The sequence below is a fragment of the Heptranchias perlo genome, chromosome 41 (genome assembly GCF_035084215.1).
Source record: "Heptranchias perlo isolate sHepPer1 chromosome 41, sHepPer1.hap1, whole genome shotgun sequence".
NCBI classification, from domain to species: domain Eukaryota; kingdom Metazoa; phylum Chordata; class Chondrichthyes; order Hexanchiformes; family Hexanchidae; genus Heptranchias; species Heptranchias perlo.
Genome location: NC_090365.1, coordinates 1,827,306 through 1,841,139, shown reverse-complemented (window position 1 = coordinate 1,841,139; position 13,834 = coordinate 1,827,306). Strand labels below are relative to the sequence as shown.

Sequence of the window (13,834 nt, the reverse complement as noted above, 5' to 3'; positions counted from 1 at the left end):
ATCATCGCTTTTAAACTCTGTATTTACATATTAAAAATCTTACATCTGCATGCACTTCCTGTCAACTTTTGCCATTGTAAATTCCTGTGTCCACATTTACAATGGGAACTGCCTATGTAAACATGTCACGCTGCAATTACACCTTCCTGGCAGTGGGGGAGGCACTACAGCACAACTGCTAGCTAGATAGAGTAGACAGAAAGTACCTGTTTCCCCTAGCGGAGAGTGCAAGAACTAGAGGACATAGATTTAAGCTGATTGGCGGAAGGATTAGAGGGGACATGAGGAAAAACTTTTTTACCCAGAGGGTGGTGGGTGTATGGAATTCGCTGCCCGAATTGGTGGTAGAGGCAGGGACCCTCAACTCTTAAAAAGTACCTGGACTTGCACCTAAAGTGCTGTAAGCTGCAGGGCTACGGACCGGGTGCTGGATGGTGGGATTAGAATGGGCACCTGGTTGTTCTTCGAGCCGGCGCGGACACGATGGGCCGAACGGCCCCGTTCTGTGCTGTATCTTTTCTATGGTTCTATGGATGGTGTAATTATAGCCTGACAAGTTTCACACATGTCCATACTTCTAATAGAAGTTGCCTAAGACATTATAATGGAAACACAAAAATAAGCACAGAATGCATGACTTTAAAATGGGTCTGAATTACATCTGAACATCCTGGTCTCATTGTTCCCCAACCTCTAACACAACTTCAGCTGAAGACTACACTTGGTATTTTTTTCTAATATATAATCTCACTTTTATCTCCCCTTTTTCTTCAGCAGTCAGCTCCATTCCTGGGACAGTTCCACAGGCCATTTTGTGTGGCACTGAGCCATACAGATTAGGAAGGTCCCAGGCTCGATTCCTGGTCTGTGCTGATTGCACCGGCTAAGATCAGCTCGGTGGGTGGGGGGGAAGGTGCTACAGTGGGTCATAGGATCCCTGGACTAAGACCGGGAAAAATGAACCCGACCCCTGTTCCTGATCCGTATCCAGATAACTCCCGTTGGAAGTGGAGTGTGAGAACGTGAGAGAGTGTGAGTGCGAGCGAGCGAGAGAGATTGCAGTTGGCTGTAACCCTGTGCGCGAGTGGAGTACACGGGAGTGACCATGCGCTTCGTGTGGACCTGCCTTGTGGCCTCACCGAGATTGGGTTCAGCCTGTCTAGGTGGCACAATGTCCACGGACCACCTTTGGGAAAAAAGAGACTGACCGCAGGGCACACCTCCACCTGGAAAATCCTTGGCACGATCCACAAACCGCATACCAGGGACCAAGTCATCAGCCTCTTCAACGGCCCTCAGCTCCCAGTCTGTCATTCACACCTAACGAAAGACAAACGCAAAAACAAACTGAAAGCCGATCTGTGCGGAGATGTGCTACCCAATCGATTTGCTGCTGAGGTCTCCTCCGGTTTGGATAGCAGAGGGCGAGATAGTGTTGCAATAAACTATTGACGTGCAGCTGCCAGCCACTGACTTTCGCCTTGGTGTCGAGCAATGCTTTATCTGCCTCTTATCTCTCCAAGCTTCCCCATTTTCTCCTCTTGAATTAATAATAATGGTCGTATTACCGGTTTCCTGTAAATTCTGACAAATGAAAGCAGTGTGGGCATCGCAATACGACACCCACACCCTTGAACTGACGTTCAAATCCACTTTCCTCTTTGCTCCAGTTTCCCTTTAACCCATTACCATCCTGATAACGGGACATGTTCCCCCCGTTTTATAATTATTGAGGGTCAGGACATAGAATCATACAGCACAGAAGGAGGCCATTCGGCCCACTGTGCCTGTGCCAGCTCTTGAAAGAGCTGTCCAATTAGTCCCCTCGCCCTGCTCTTTCCCCAAAGGCCAGAAATTCTTTCCTTTTCAAGTATTTATCCAATTCCCTTTTGAAAGTTATTATTGAATCTGCTTCCACCGCCCTTTCAGGCAGCGCATTCCAGATCATCACAACTCACTGCGCAAAAAAAAATTCTCATCTCCCCCTCTGGTTCTTTTGCCAATTACCTTAAATCTGTGTCCTCTGGTTACCGACCCTCCTGCCACTGGAAACAGTTTCTCCTTATTTACTCTATCAAAACTTTTCATGATTTTGAACACCTCTATTAAATCTCCCCTTAACAGTCTCTGCTCCAAGGAGAACAATCCCAGCTTCTCCAGTCTATGCACATTACTGAAGTCCCTCATCCCTGGTACCATTCTGGTAAATCTCCTCTGCACCCTCTCCAAAGGCCCTGACATCCTTCCTAAAGTGCGGTGCCCAGAATTGGACTCAATGCTCCAGCTATGGCCTGAAGGACAATCACAGCAAAGCTGGTTTTATAGATTGTATTATTGCCACAGGTCTCACACAACTGGCATGTTATCATCACTGTTGTACTCGACTATTCCAATGTTTTTTGAGAGCGTGGAAAATTAAAAATATTTTTTTCGAAAAACACAATCTGTGCTTTTGGCTCTCGGAAATATTCCACGAGTGAATTTCTGCTTATTTCGAAAAGAACTTTGTTTTGCAATAATGATAATCATTTATTAGTTCTTTCCCCCTGGCCAGCCCTCCCCTCATAAAAAAGACTTGCAATTATATCAATAATTATATCACACCTTTCACTATTCCAAAGTACTTCTGAAGCTTGGTCACTGTTGTTGTAATGTAGGAAATACGACAGACAATTTGCACACAGCAAGATCCCAGAAACAGCAACGTGATAAATAGAATAGAATGATAGAAAGTTAGGGCACAGAAGGAGGCCATTTGGCCCATCGTGTCCGTGCCAGCCAAAGAAGAGCTATCCAGCCTAATCCCACTTTCCAGCTCTTGGTCTGTAGCCCTGTGGGTTTCGGCACTTCAGGTGCACATCCAAGTACTTTTTAAATGAGTTGAGGGTTTCTGCCTCTCCCACCCTTTCAGGCAGTGAGTTCCAGACCCCCACCACCCTCTGGGTGAAAACATTTCCCCTCAGCTCCCCTTTAATCCTTCTACCAGTTACTTTAAATCTATGCCCCCTGGTCACTGACCCATCAGCTAAGGAATCATGACCAGATCATCTGTTTTTTTTTTTAAAAGTGATGTTGGTTGAGGGATAAATATTGGGCCAAGACACCAGGGAGAACTCCCCTGCTCTTCTCCTAAATAGTGGCCGTGAGATCTTTAACATCCACTGAGAGGGCAGACGGGGCCTCGGTTTCACATCTCATCTGAAAGACGGCACCTCCGTCAGTGCAGCACTCCCTCAGTACCGACCCTCCGTCAGTGCAGCGCTCCCTCAGTACCGACCCTCCGACAGTGCAGCGCTCCCTCAGTACCGACCCTCCGACAGTGCAGCGCTCCCTCAGTACCGACCCTCCGACAGTGCAGCGCTCCCTCAGTACCGACCCTCCGACAGTGCAGCGCTCCCTCAGTACCGACCCTCCGACAGTGCAGCGCTCCCTCAGTACCGACCCTCCGACAGTGCAGCGCTCCCTCAGTACCGACCCTCCGACAGTGCAGCGCTCCCTCAGTACCGACCCTCCGACAGTGCAGCGCTCCCTCAGTACCGACCCTCCGACAGTGCAGCGCTCCCTCAGTACCGACCCTCCGACAGTGCAGCGCTCCCTCAGTACCGACCCTCCGACAGTGCAGCGCTCCCTCAGTACCGACCCTCCGACAGTGCAGCGCTCCCTCAGTACCGACCCTCCGACAGTGCAGCGCTCCCTCAGTACCGACCCTCCGACAGTGCAGCGCTCCCTCAGTACCGACCCTCCGACAGTGCAGCGCTCCCTCAGTACCGACCCTCCGACAGTGCAGCGCTCCCTCAGTACCGACCCTCCGACAGTGCAGCGCTCCCTCAGTACCGACCCTCCGACAGTGCAGCGCTCCCTCAGTACCGACCCTCCGACAGTGCAGCGCTCCCTCAGTACCGACCCTCCGACAGTGCAGCGCTCCCTCAGTACCGACCCTCCGACAGTGCAGCGCTCCCTCAGTACCGACCCTCCGACAGTGCAGCGCTCCCTCAGTACCGACCCTCCGACAGTGCAGCGCTCCCTCAGTACCGACCCTCCGACAGTGCAGCGCTCCCTCAGTACCGACCCTCCGACAGTGCAGCGCTCCCTCAGTACCGACCCTCCGACAGTGCAGCGCTCCCTCAGTACCGACCCTCCGACAGTGCAGCGCTCCCTCAGTACCGACCCTCCGACAGTGCAGCGCTCCCTCAGTACCGACCCTCCGACAGTGCAGCGCTCCCTCAGTACCGACCCTCCGACAGTGCAGCGCTCCCTCAGTACCGACCCTCCGACAGTGCAGCGCTCCCTCAGTACCGACCCTCCGACAGTGCAGCGCTCCCTCAGTACTGCACTGGGAGTGTCGGCCTGGATTTTGTGCTCAAGTCTCTGGAGTGGGACTCGAACCCACGACCTGCTGACTCAGAGCCACAGCTGGAACCTTCACTATGGTTAAAAATATATCGAAGTTGATTGTAAATAAAGATTTTCCAGCCATTAACACATTTAAACGGTGTATGTTTGGAACGATTTAAAACCACTCCCGTTCTGACAGTTCAAAAACAAAGTGTCTTAACCGTGGTATAAATCACCCTCCTCAGCTGCTGTTAACGATTGTTTAAAAAAATTTGGTTTCTTGCTGCCTCCTGGTGTTCGCACTTTGTAAATCCATCACTGCTCTGTTTTCTCAGGACCAGTCAGGCTGAGGCTCCCCCCGTAGAGGATCAGCGAGTTATACTGGTGAGTCACACAGGTCAAGCAGGGTTCCGCGGCTGATTGCCGAGTTAGCTGATTTTGGCCGAGGGTAACATTATGGGCAAATCAGCAGGCTCCAGCACTCCCCGATAGGGAGAGTGGGACAATCAGCCCACGTTCCTGCTGCTGACGACTATCCAGCAACCCCCACCCCCCCCTCAATGAGGGCTGGGCATGTCTGTGGATGTTGAGTGAGAGTCAGGCTCAGGCACACTGGTATCATGTGCGAGGAATGGCCACTCAGGTAGGGGAGGCATTCCCCCCTCCGCATGGGGCCAACGGCTTCAGGAGAGCAAGAGAGATTACTACCGGGGCTTAGAGGGTTAATTTCCGAGGCCAGGTTGCATGAACTTGGCTTGTATTTCATGGTGTATTGGAGATTGAGGGGTGACCTGATCGAGGTGTTAAAAGAATTCGATAGGATAGATCCGGAGAAACTATTTCCTCTGGTGGGGAAGTCAAGAATGAGGGGCTAAAATCTTAAAGTTAGAGCCAGTCCGTTCAGGAGCAAAATCAGGAAGCATTTTCTCACACAAAGGGGAGTGGAAATCTGGAACTCTCTCCCCCAAAAGGCTGTTGAGGCTGGGGGTCAATTGGAGCTTTCAAGACCAAGATTGATAGATTTTTGTTGGGTGAGGGGATCAGGGGATATGGAGCAAATGCGGGAAAATGGAATTGAGATACAGAGCAGGCTCGAGGGGCTGAATGGCCTCGTCCCGCTCCTAACGTACCTGCTAGCGAGGAGTTGGAACGGGATTATAGTCATTACATACCAGTGTATATATCACGGCATCACGTGTCCATCACCAGTCTGCAGCACTACAGAAGGAGCAGACAAGGGTGCGTACCTGTGCTCTTACAATCCGAATTCTACTTCAAGCCCACCGTCCAGAGGCCAGGTACTTCACACAGAAACCAGAAGGAGCCGTGCCAGAGGCAACTCTCACACCAAAGGTGACATGAGGAAAAACTTTTTTTTAAAAACACAGCAAGTGGTTAGGATCTGGAATGCACTGCCCGAGGGGGTGGTGGAGGCAGATTCAATCATGGCTTTCAAAAGGGAACTGGATAAGTACTTGAAAGGAAAAAATGTGCAGGGCTACGGGGAAAGGGCAGGGGAGTGGGACTAGCTGGATTGCTCTTGCATAGAGCCGGCACGGACTCGATGGGCAGAATGGACTCCTTCCATGCTGTAACCTTTCTATGATTCTATCTCTTAGCAACTGGGTCAACAGCTGTCAGGTGGAGGCTTGAAGGCAGGAAATGGGAGATCAGAAAAAGAAAAATCAGAAATGGAGAAAAATACAGACTCATTCCTTCCATGCCTCGTGACTCAACAGCACCTTGTATTTATATAGCAACTTTAACAGTGAAACGTTCACCAAGACCGCCTACTTCCACCTCCGTAACGTCGCCCGTCTCCGCCCCTGCCTCAGCTCATCTGCTGCTGAAACCCTCATCCCTGCTTTTGTTACCTCCAGACTGGACTATTCCAATGCTCTCCTGGCCGGCCTCCCATCTTCCACCCTCCATAAACTTGAGCTCATCCAAAACTCTGCTGCCCCCCGTATCCTAACTCGCACCAAGTCTCGTTCACCCATCACCCCCAGTGCTCGCTGACCTACACTGGCTCCCGGTCCAGCAACGCCTCGATTTTAAAATTCTCATCCTCGTGTTCGAATCCCTCCATGGCCCTCACCCCCCTCCCTATCTCTGTAACCTCCTCCAGACCTACAACCCTCCGAGATCTCCGCACTCCTCCAATTCTGGCCTCTTGCGCATCCCCGATTTCCTTCGCTCCACCATTGGCGGCCGTGCCTTCAGCTGCCTCGGCCCTAAACTCTGGAATTCCCTCCCTAAACCTCTCCGCCTCTCTCTCCTCCTTAAAACCTACCTCTTTGACCAAGCTTTTAGTCACCTGTCCTAATATCTCCTTATGTGGCTCGGTGTCAAATTTTGCATGATAATCTCTCCTGTGAAGCGCCTTGGGATGTTTTACTACGTTAAAGGCGCTATATAAATGCAGGTGATTGTTGTTGTAAAACATCCCAAGACTCAGTGGTTTGACAATCAGCTGCACAGACCAGATGCAAACATCAGCCCCATATCGACACAGAAAAATCTCATCCCAAAAAGCGCCTGTACCTCTTGCATTTATATAGCGCCTTTCATGCCCTCAGGACGTCCCACAGCGCTTCACAGCCAATGAAGTACTTTGCAGCGTAGTCGCAGTTGTTGAGTAGGCCAACACGGCAGCCGCTTCACGCACAGCAAGATCCCACAAACAGCAACTGGATGATTGGCCAGCCAATGTGCTTTTGGCGGTATTGTCGAGGGAGGTGCTTTGGCTGCTTTTAAGATCACATCTGGATGTTGGGCAGGGAGGGACTCGCTGAACATCACCCCCTCAACATCTGGCGACTGCGGTCAGTTCTAAGTTCTTGCAGTTCCTGGGCTGCAGTTTATAAACTGATGTGATGGGCAGGTTGGATTTGATGCTGCGATTATCTAATGGTAATAGATACGGGTTAAAGGTCACTCCCTTTATTCAACAGAGCAGGAGCATTTTTCTACAAAAAAACGAGACACGCAGACAGACAGACAGAGAGCGAGAGAGTGACGCAGACAGACAGAGAGCGAGAGAGTGACGCAGACAGACAGAGAGCGAGAGAGTGACGCAGACAGACAGAGAGCGAGAGAGTGACGCAGACAGACAGAGAGCGAGAGAGTGACGCAGACAGACAGAGAGCGAGAGAGTGACGCAGACAGACAGAGAGCGAGAGAGTGACGCAGACAGACAGAGAGCGAGAGAGTGACGCAGACAGACAGAGAGCGAGAGAGTGACGCAGACAGACAGAGAGCGAGAGAGTGACGCAGACAGACAGAGAGCGAGAGAGTGACGCAGACAGACAGAGAGCGAGAGAGTGACGCAGACAGACAGAGAGCGAGAGAGTGACGCAGACAGACAGAGAGCGAGAGAGTGACGCAGACAGACAGAGAGCGAGAGAGTGACGCAGACAGACAGAGAGCGAGAGAGTGACGCAGACAGACAGAGAGCGAGAGAGTGACGCAGACAGACAGAGAGCGAGAGAGTGACGCAGACAGACAGAGAGCGAGAGAGTGACGCAGACAGACAGAGAGCGAGAGAGTGACGCAGACAGACAGAGAGCGAGAGAGTGACGCAGACAGACAGAGAGCGAGAGAGTGACGCAGACAGACAGAGAGCGAGAGAGTGACGCAGACAGACAGAGAGCGAGAGAGTGACGCAGACAGACAGAGAGCGAGAGAGTGACGCAGACAGACAGAGAGCGAGAGAGTGACGCAGACAGACAGAGCGAGAGAGTGACGCAGACAGAGAGAGCGAGAGAGTGACGCAGACAGACAGAGAGCGAGAGAGTGACGCAGACAGACAGAGAGCGAGAGAGTGACGCAGACAGACAGAGAGCGAGAGAGTGACGCAGACAGACAGAGAGCGAGAGAGTGACGCAGACAGACAGAGAGCGAGAGAGTGACGCAGACAGACAGAGAGCGAGAGAGTGACGCAGACAGACAGAGAGCGAGAGAGTGACGCAGACAGACAGAGAGCGAGAGAGTGACGCAGACAGACAGAGAGCGAGAGAGTGACGCAGACAGACAGAGAGCGAGAGAGTGACGCAGACAGACAGAGAGCGAGAGAGACACGCAGACAGACAGAGAGCGAGAGAGACGCAACAACATTTTCTTTTGTGCAATACAGTGAAAGTGACAACACCCCGACCTTTTTGCTACCACTGGTCCAGAGAGCCCGGCTCCCGGCAATACTTCGGCCTCTGTGTCGTGTGGATCCTCCCCCACTCTCTCCCAGTCTGCTCCATCATCATGGGTGGCTCGTGTCTCCCAGCCAGCTCCAAACAACCAGAAACCGTCACCACTTCAAACAGATCTGTGCCGAGCGAGCAGACCTGTAGGCCCCAGGATTCCATCCCCAGTCTGTGCCGACGTTCACCGAGTTTGGGTGCTGCAATCTGCCTCAGCGCCCCTGGGTTAGAGAAGATGCTGAAGGGGGTGGGGGGGAGGGGTGGTAAAGAGAGAAAATCATCCAGGATTCCCACTCCGTTCCCTATTCATTTACCCCCTGCTGGAAAATTCACCGGATCGATCTCGGGCAAGGCCAGGATAAACAATGACGCCTGCCACAGTCGAATAGTCCGACATTCACCGTCTAGGCTCACACGTCAACAAAAGCCACGGGTGAGGTACTGAAGGGTAGCCTGTGCCCAGAAATAATCGGTGTCTTTAATGGAGGAGGGGGGTAAAATAAAAAATTAAAATACTTTTTAAAAATCTGTGTCGTTGGCTCTCGGACATATTCTGACATGAACGTCTGCTTCTTTCAAGAAGACCTTTTGTTTTGCGATAATGAACATCGTTTACCAGTTATTTTCCCCTGGCCAGCCCTCTGCTCATCAAAAAATTAAAGGACTTGTATTTCTACAGCACCTTTCACACCCTCAGGACGTCCCAAAGCGTTTTACAGCCAATGAAATACTTTTTGAAGTATCGTTGTAATGTAGGAAACGCGGCAGCCAATTTGTGCACAGCAAGATCCCACAAACAGCAATGTGATAACGACCAGATAATCTGTTTTAGTGATGTTGGTTGAGGGATAAATATTGGCCCCAGGACACTCTTCTTCAAAATAATGGCCTTGGGATCTTTTACATCCACCCGAGAGGGCAGACTTGGTTTAATGTCCCATCCGAAAGACGGCACCTCCAGCAGTGCGGCACTCCCTCAGTACTGCACTGGGAGTGTCAGCCTGGATTATGGGCTCAATTCTCTGGAGCGGGGCTCGAACCCACGACCTTCCGACTCGGAGGCGAGGGTGCTGCCCACTGAGCCACGGCTGATACCATTTGCTCGTCGTGTCACGTACGGAGTCTGACCCGAGCGTAGGGTGTCCAGGGCGGCCACCTTGGGAGACGAATCCCAGAGAGACCGGATCACCCGAGGGGCTGCTCGGCTGTACCTGGCAGAGCGACACGCGACCTCACCATGCCAGTCGCTGCGGAACACTGGCCCGCGCTGAATCATCCCCCAATTCAAAGAAAACGTGTAAACTCACTTGGATGCTCGCACCGAGAGTCAAAGCAACGGGTCGCGAACGGGACTACACGTGCAAACACGGGACCTAAAATCGCTCCCACTGCTCCAGACACACAGCTTATGTTAGCAAAGAAATACTAAACATCCTTTAAATTTCAGGTTGGAATCACTGTTTATAATATATATATATATAAATATGCAAAATAAAACAATTGTTAAAACACTGGCAGCATCCACAAGTGTGAGGGAGACGTCCTCTCACTACAGCTCGTTCCGCTCACTTGTGTTTCTAAACCATCCTGGGTTCCCTTGCCCCGTGTGTGCCCCTCCAGTGCTGATCATTACAGGTACTATACACTAGAATACAGACCTCGCACTGTGGCCCTACCACACCCAGTATCCAATTCTGTTCAGGTGGTCAGACGCTCGTGGTTTTGTCTCGCTCTGTGAGAGCACCCGCCTCCTTTCAAAAGAGAGAGAGAGACTCGAAAGCGACCCCAAAATCGGCAGGAGGGAATGGGTCAAGGCTGGAGGTCCCGCACGGTGGGTCAGGGAGGGGGATCTCAAGCCGTCTCCTGGTCACTGTTAAGGACCCTGCAGCCAAGCAGCCCATCACTTGGTCTGGAAATGACCCATCAGGTCCTGGGGTCCCATCCCTGATCGCGACCTGGCAAATCCGCCTCAGGAAGCGACCGATTGCGGGACTGTGATGCACCCCATGGTCAAACAGCTTTCCAACATTCGCTGTTTAGGCTCACACATGTTGGGCGGGGGGGGGGGGGGGGGGTGGGGAAGTCAGGAAAGGAGGGGGGGATTTTTAAAAAAACCCCATGTTAAAAAAATTAAAACCCCCCCAAAAATGTAACAACTGTTTGAAGACAAATATCACACTTTGCTCCTTGTACAATCACATTTTCCCCCCCGACATGGGGAGATTAGTAGCATTCGACTTTCTTTGGCCACAAACAATTCTCCAATAGTCCCACCCTCAGCCCAATTCAGTTTTGTTTTGGAGGAAATGATGTAAAGCTCCCTCCCTCACATCCACTATAAATACACTCTTCACCAAACACAAACAGACAGATTAAAATCCTGTGGTCCCAAACTACTGCAGCAAGAAGAATTGGTCAAAAAAGGTGCCGTTGGTCCAAATCCATCGGGATTAAGGTTTTGATCAAGACTCAATAACTTCCATCTTCGATTGTCGTTCAGAGTCTTGGAGAGAGGTCATCACAAGGTGCAATACGGAGTGCGCGGGGGGGGGGGGAAAAGATACTTGCTGGACTGTCTCTGGTCCGGGTTCAGAGGGCGCTGACCCTCTCGCTGAGTCCCCTCATGTCATCGCTCCCCCCACCGCCCCCAGGAAGCGGCTGTTTGGCCAGGTGGGTCAGACAATGGAAGGTGCGACCCTGGGCGAACTGCTCCCAGCGCGAGTCGTCGCTCTCGTGAGTCAGGTACCTTTCTCCTATCTTGCACTCCAGTTCTCGCAGGTCCAGCCACGTCTGGTGGTCCTTGGGGGGGGGGGGTGGGTGGAGAAGAAAGAAGAGGGCAGGTTGTCAGAGACAGAGTTCAAAGGTGGCGCTTATTAAATTGAAAGGGACGTCACTGCACAGAGGAGGGGGAGATGAGGTTTCCCCCCATGCTCTACCCAGAGGCTTCATGTGTACAAATGCCCACCACACACAGCTTCAACCGCTGGTCTTTGCTCAATTAGTCAATCTCCACAGCGTTCTGGTTGGGGGACCGACAATTGGTCTCGATGCCAAAGGTATCAGTCGTGGCTCAGTGGGCAGCTCTCTCGCCCCTGAGTCAGAGGGTAGTGGGTTCAAGTCCCACTCCAGAGACTCTAGCACAAAATCCAGCCTGACGCTCCCACTGAGGGAGTGCTGCACTGCCAGAGGTGCTGTCTTTCGGATGAGATGTTAAACAGAGGCCCTCGTTGGAAGAACAGCAGGGGAGTTCTCCCCGGTGTCCTGGGCCAACATTTATCCCTCAACCGATATCACTAAAACAGATTATCTGGTCAATATCACATTGCTGTTTGTGGGATCCTGCTGTGCGCCAATTGGCTGCCGCATTTCCTACATTACAACAGTGACTACACTTCAAAAGTACTTCATTGGCTGTAAAGCGTTTTGGGACATCCTGAGGTCAGGAAAGGCGCTATATAAATGCACGTCTTTCTTTGACGGGGACATTCCCACTCATCACTTCCCACTGACCCTTGCTGGACAGCACAGGTTGGCGTGGACACTGGGTGAGGACGGGAGCCAGCCCGTACCTGATGCCCATCGAACAGCCAGAGTCTGTACCCACTCCATGAACAGTGCCCACTTGGGAAAAGTGTCTGTGGGACAGCGATCAGCAAGTGTCGGTGGGGGGGGAGGAAAAGAGGGGGAATGAGAAAACTCAGGGGGAACAAACCCTGAACCGGAGCTGTGGCCCGCGCCACCCAGGAGGAATTGCCCCTATGATCCATCAAAGTACAGCACTGCCACCTCTGATTTGAGGGGGGAAAAGAGAGGGAAGGGCAGACGATGAGTCACTCATAGCCAACATCCCAGCTGGAGCTACAAGATCACTGGTGAATCCACTGAACTGAGATTGGGGGGAAAAAGGCTTCAGTTTCTGCAGCACTTCATCACTTCTCGGAGAAAGAAGGAGTAGTTGAGGCAAATACACAGATACATTTAAGGGGAAGCTCGATAAACACATGAGGGAGAAAGGAATAGAAGGATATGGTGATAGGGTGAGATGAAGTAGGGAGGGAGGAGGCTCGTGTGGAGCATAAACACTGGGAAAGACCAGTTGGGCCGAATGGCCTGTTTCTGGGCAACATGTAAAAACCTCAGGAGGTTCAGCGCGGGTGAATAAAATAGCCAATTTGCACTCAGCAAAATCCCATGAACAGCAACAAGATGGAATGTTGACCAAGACACCGAAAGATTTCGAAAAGTGCTTTGGGATCTTTATCATCTATCCGAGGAAGAGAACGGGGGACCTCGGTCTAACACCTCATCAGAATCTGACCGTGCAGCACTCCCTCAGTGCTGCACTGGAGAGTCAGCGCAGGTCACATGCTCCGTTCCTGGAGTGGGGCTCGAACCCACGACCGTCTGGCTCAAAGACTGACACCAAACTGAACACACGCACACCTCACACCCACCCACACACTTACCTGTAGGAAGGGATGACTCAGAGATTTGTCCACACTGTATCGCTTTCTCATTTTCACTTGTAGTAAGTTATTAATGAGATCAATACCTGAAATGCAAAGAGATTTCAACAGATCAGTAGATCACCTCCCCTCTTGGGCTCATCATGCTGATGCTGAGGTTTGGAACATGTTCCCATTTTAGATATCGATTGTCAGCATCAAACACTCCCAGGGCAGGTACAGCACGGGTTAGATACAGAGTAAAGTTCCCTCTACACTGTCCCATCAAACACTCCCAGGGCAGGTACAGCACAGGTTAGATACAGAGTGACGCTCCCTCTACACTGTCCCATCAAACACTTCCAGGGCAGGTACAGCACGGGTTAGATACAGAGTGACGCTCCCTCTACACTGTCCCATCAAACACTTCCAGGGCAGGTACAGCACGGGTTAGATACAGAGTGACGCTCCCTCTACACTGTCCCATCAAACACTTCCAGGGCAGGTACAGCACGGGTTAGATACAGAGTAAAGTTCCCTCTACACTGTCCCATCAAACACTTCCAGGGCAGGTACAGCACGGGTTAGATACAGAGTAAAGCTCCCTCTACACTGTCCCATCAAACACTCCCAGGGCAGGTACAGCACGGGTTAGATACAGAGTAAAGCTCCCTCTACACTGTCCTATCAAACACTTCCAGGGCAGGTACAGCACGGGTTAGATACAGAGTGACGCTCCCTCTACACTGTCCCATCAAACACTTCCAGGGCAGGTACAGCACGGGTTAGATACAGAGTAAAGTTCCCTCTACACTGTCCTATCAAACACTTCCAGGGCAGGTACAGCACGGGTTAGAG

General features: G+C 51.6%; 1 protein-coding gene and 1 long non-coding RNA gene across 2 annotated transcripts in view; both read right to left on the bottom strand.

The window, feature by feature from the left end:
• Positions 1 to 5: 5 nt before the first annotated feature.
• Positions 6 to 9,415, bottom strand: LOC137305910 (uncharacterized). Its single transcript, XR_010958785.1, has 3 exons — positions 8,492 to 9,415; positions 6,880 to 7,242; positions 6 to 1,320 (listed from the first exon to the last, which is right to left on the bottom strand). It is a non-coding gene; the product is annotated as an uncharacterized lncRNA (long non-coding RNA).
• Positions 9,416 to 9,966: 551 nt separating this feature from the next.
• The window catches only part of prkd2 (protein kinase D2), a 48,165-nt gene continuing 44,297 nt past the window's right edge, over positions 9,967 to 13,834 (bottom strand). Inside the window, exons 17-18 of the mRNA XM_067974838.1 lie at positions 12,998 to 13,083; positions 9,967 to 11,330 (exon numbers count right to left, since the gene is read on the bottom strand). Coding sequence (XP_067830939.1) covers positions 11,121 to 11,330; positions 12,998 to 13,083 — 296 coding nt within the window. The 3' untranslated portion in view covers positions 9,967 to 11,120. The remainder of the gene's footprint in view (positions 11,331 to 12,997; positions 13,084 to 13,834) is intronic.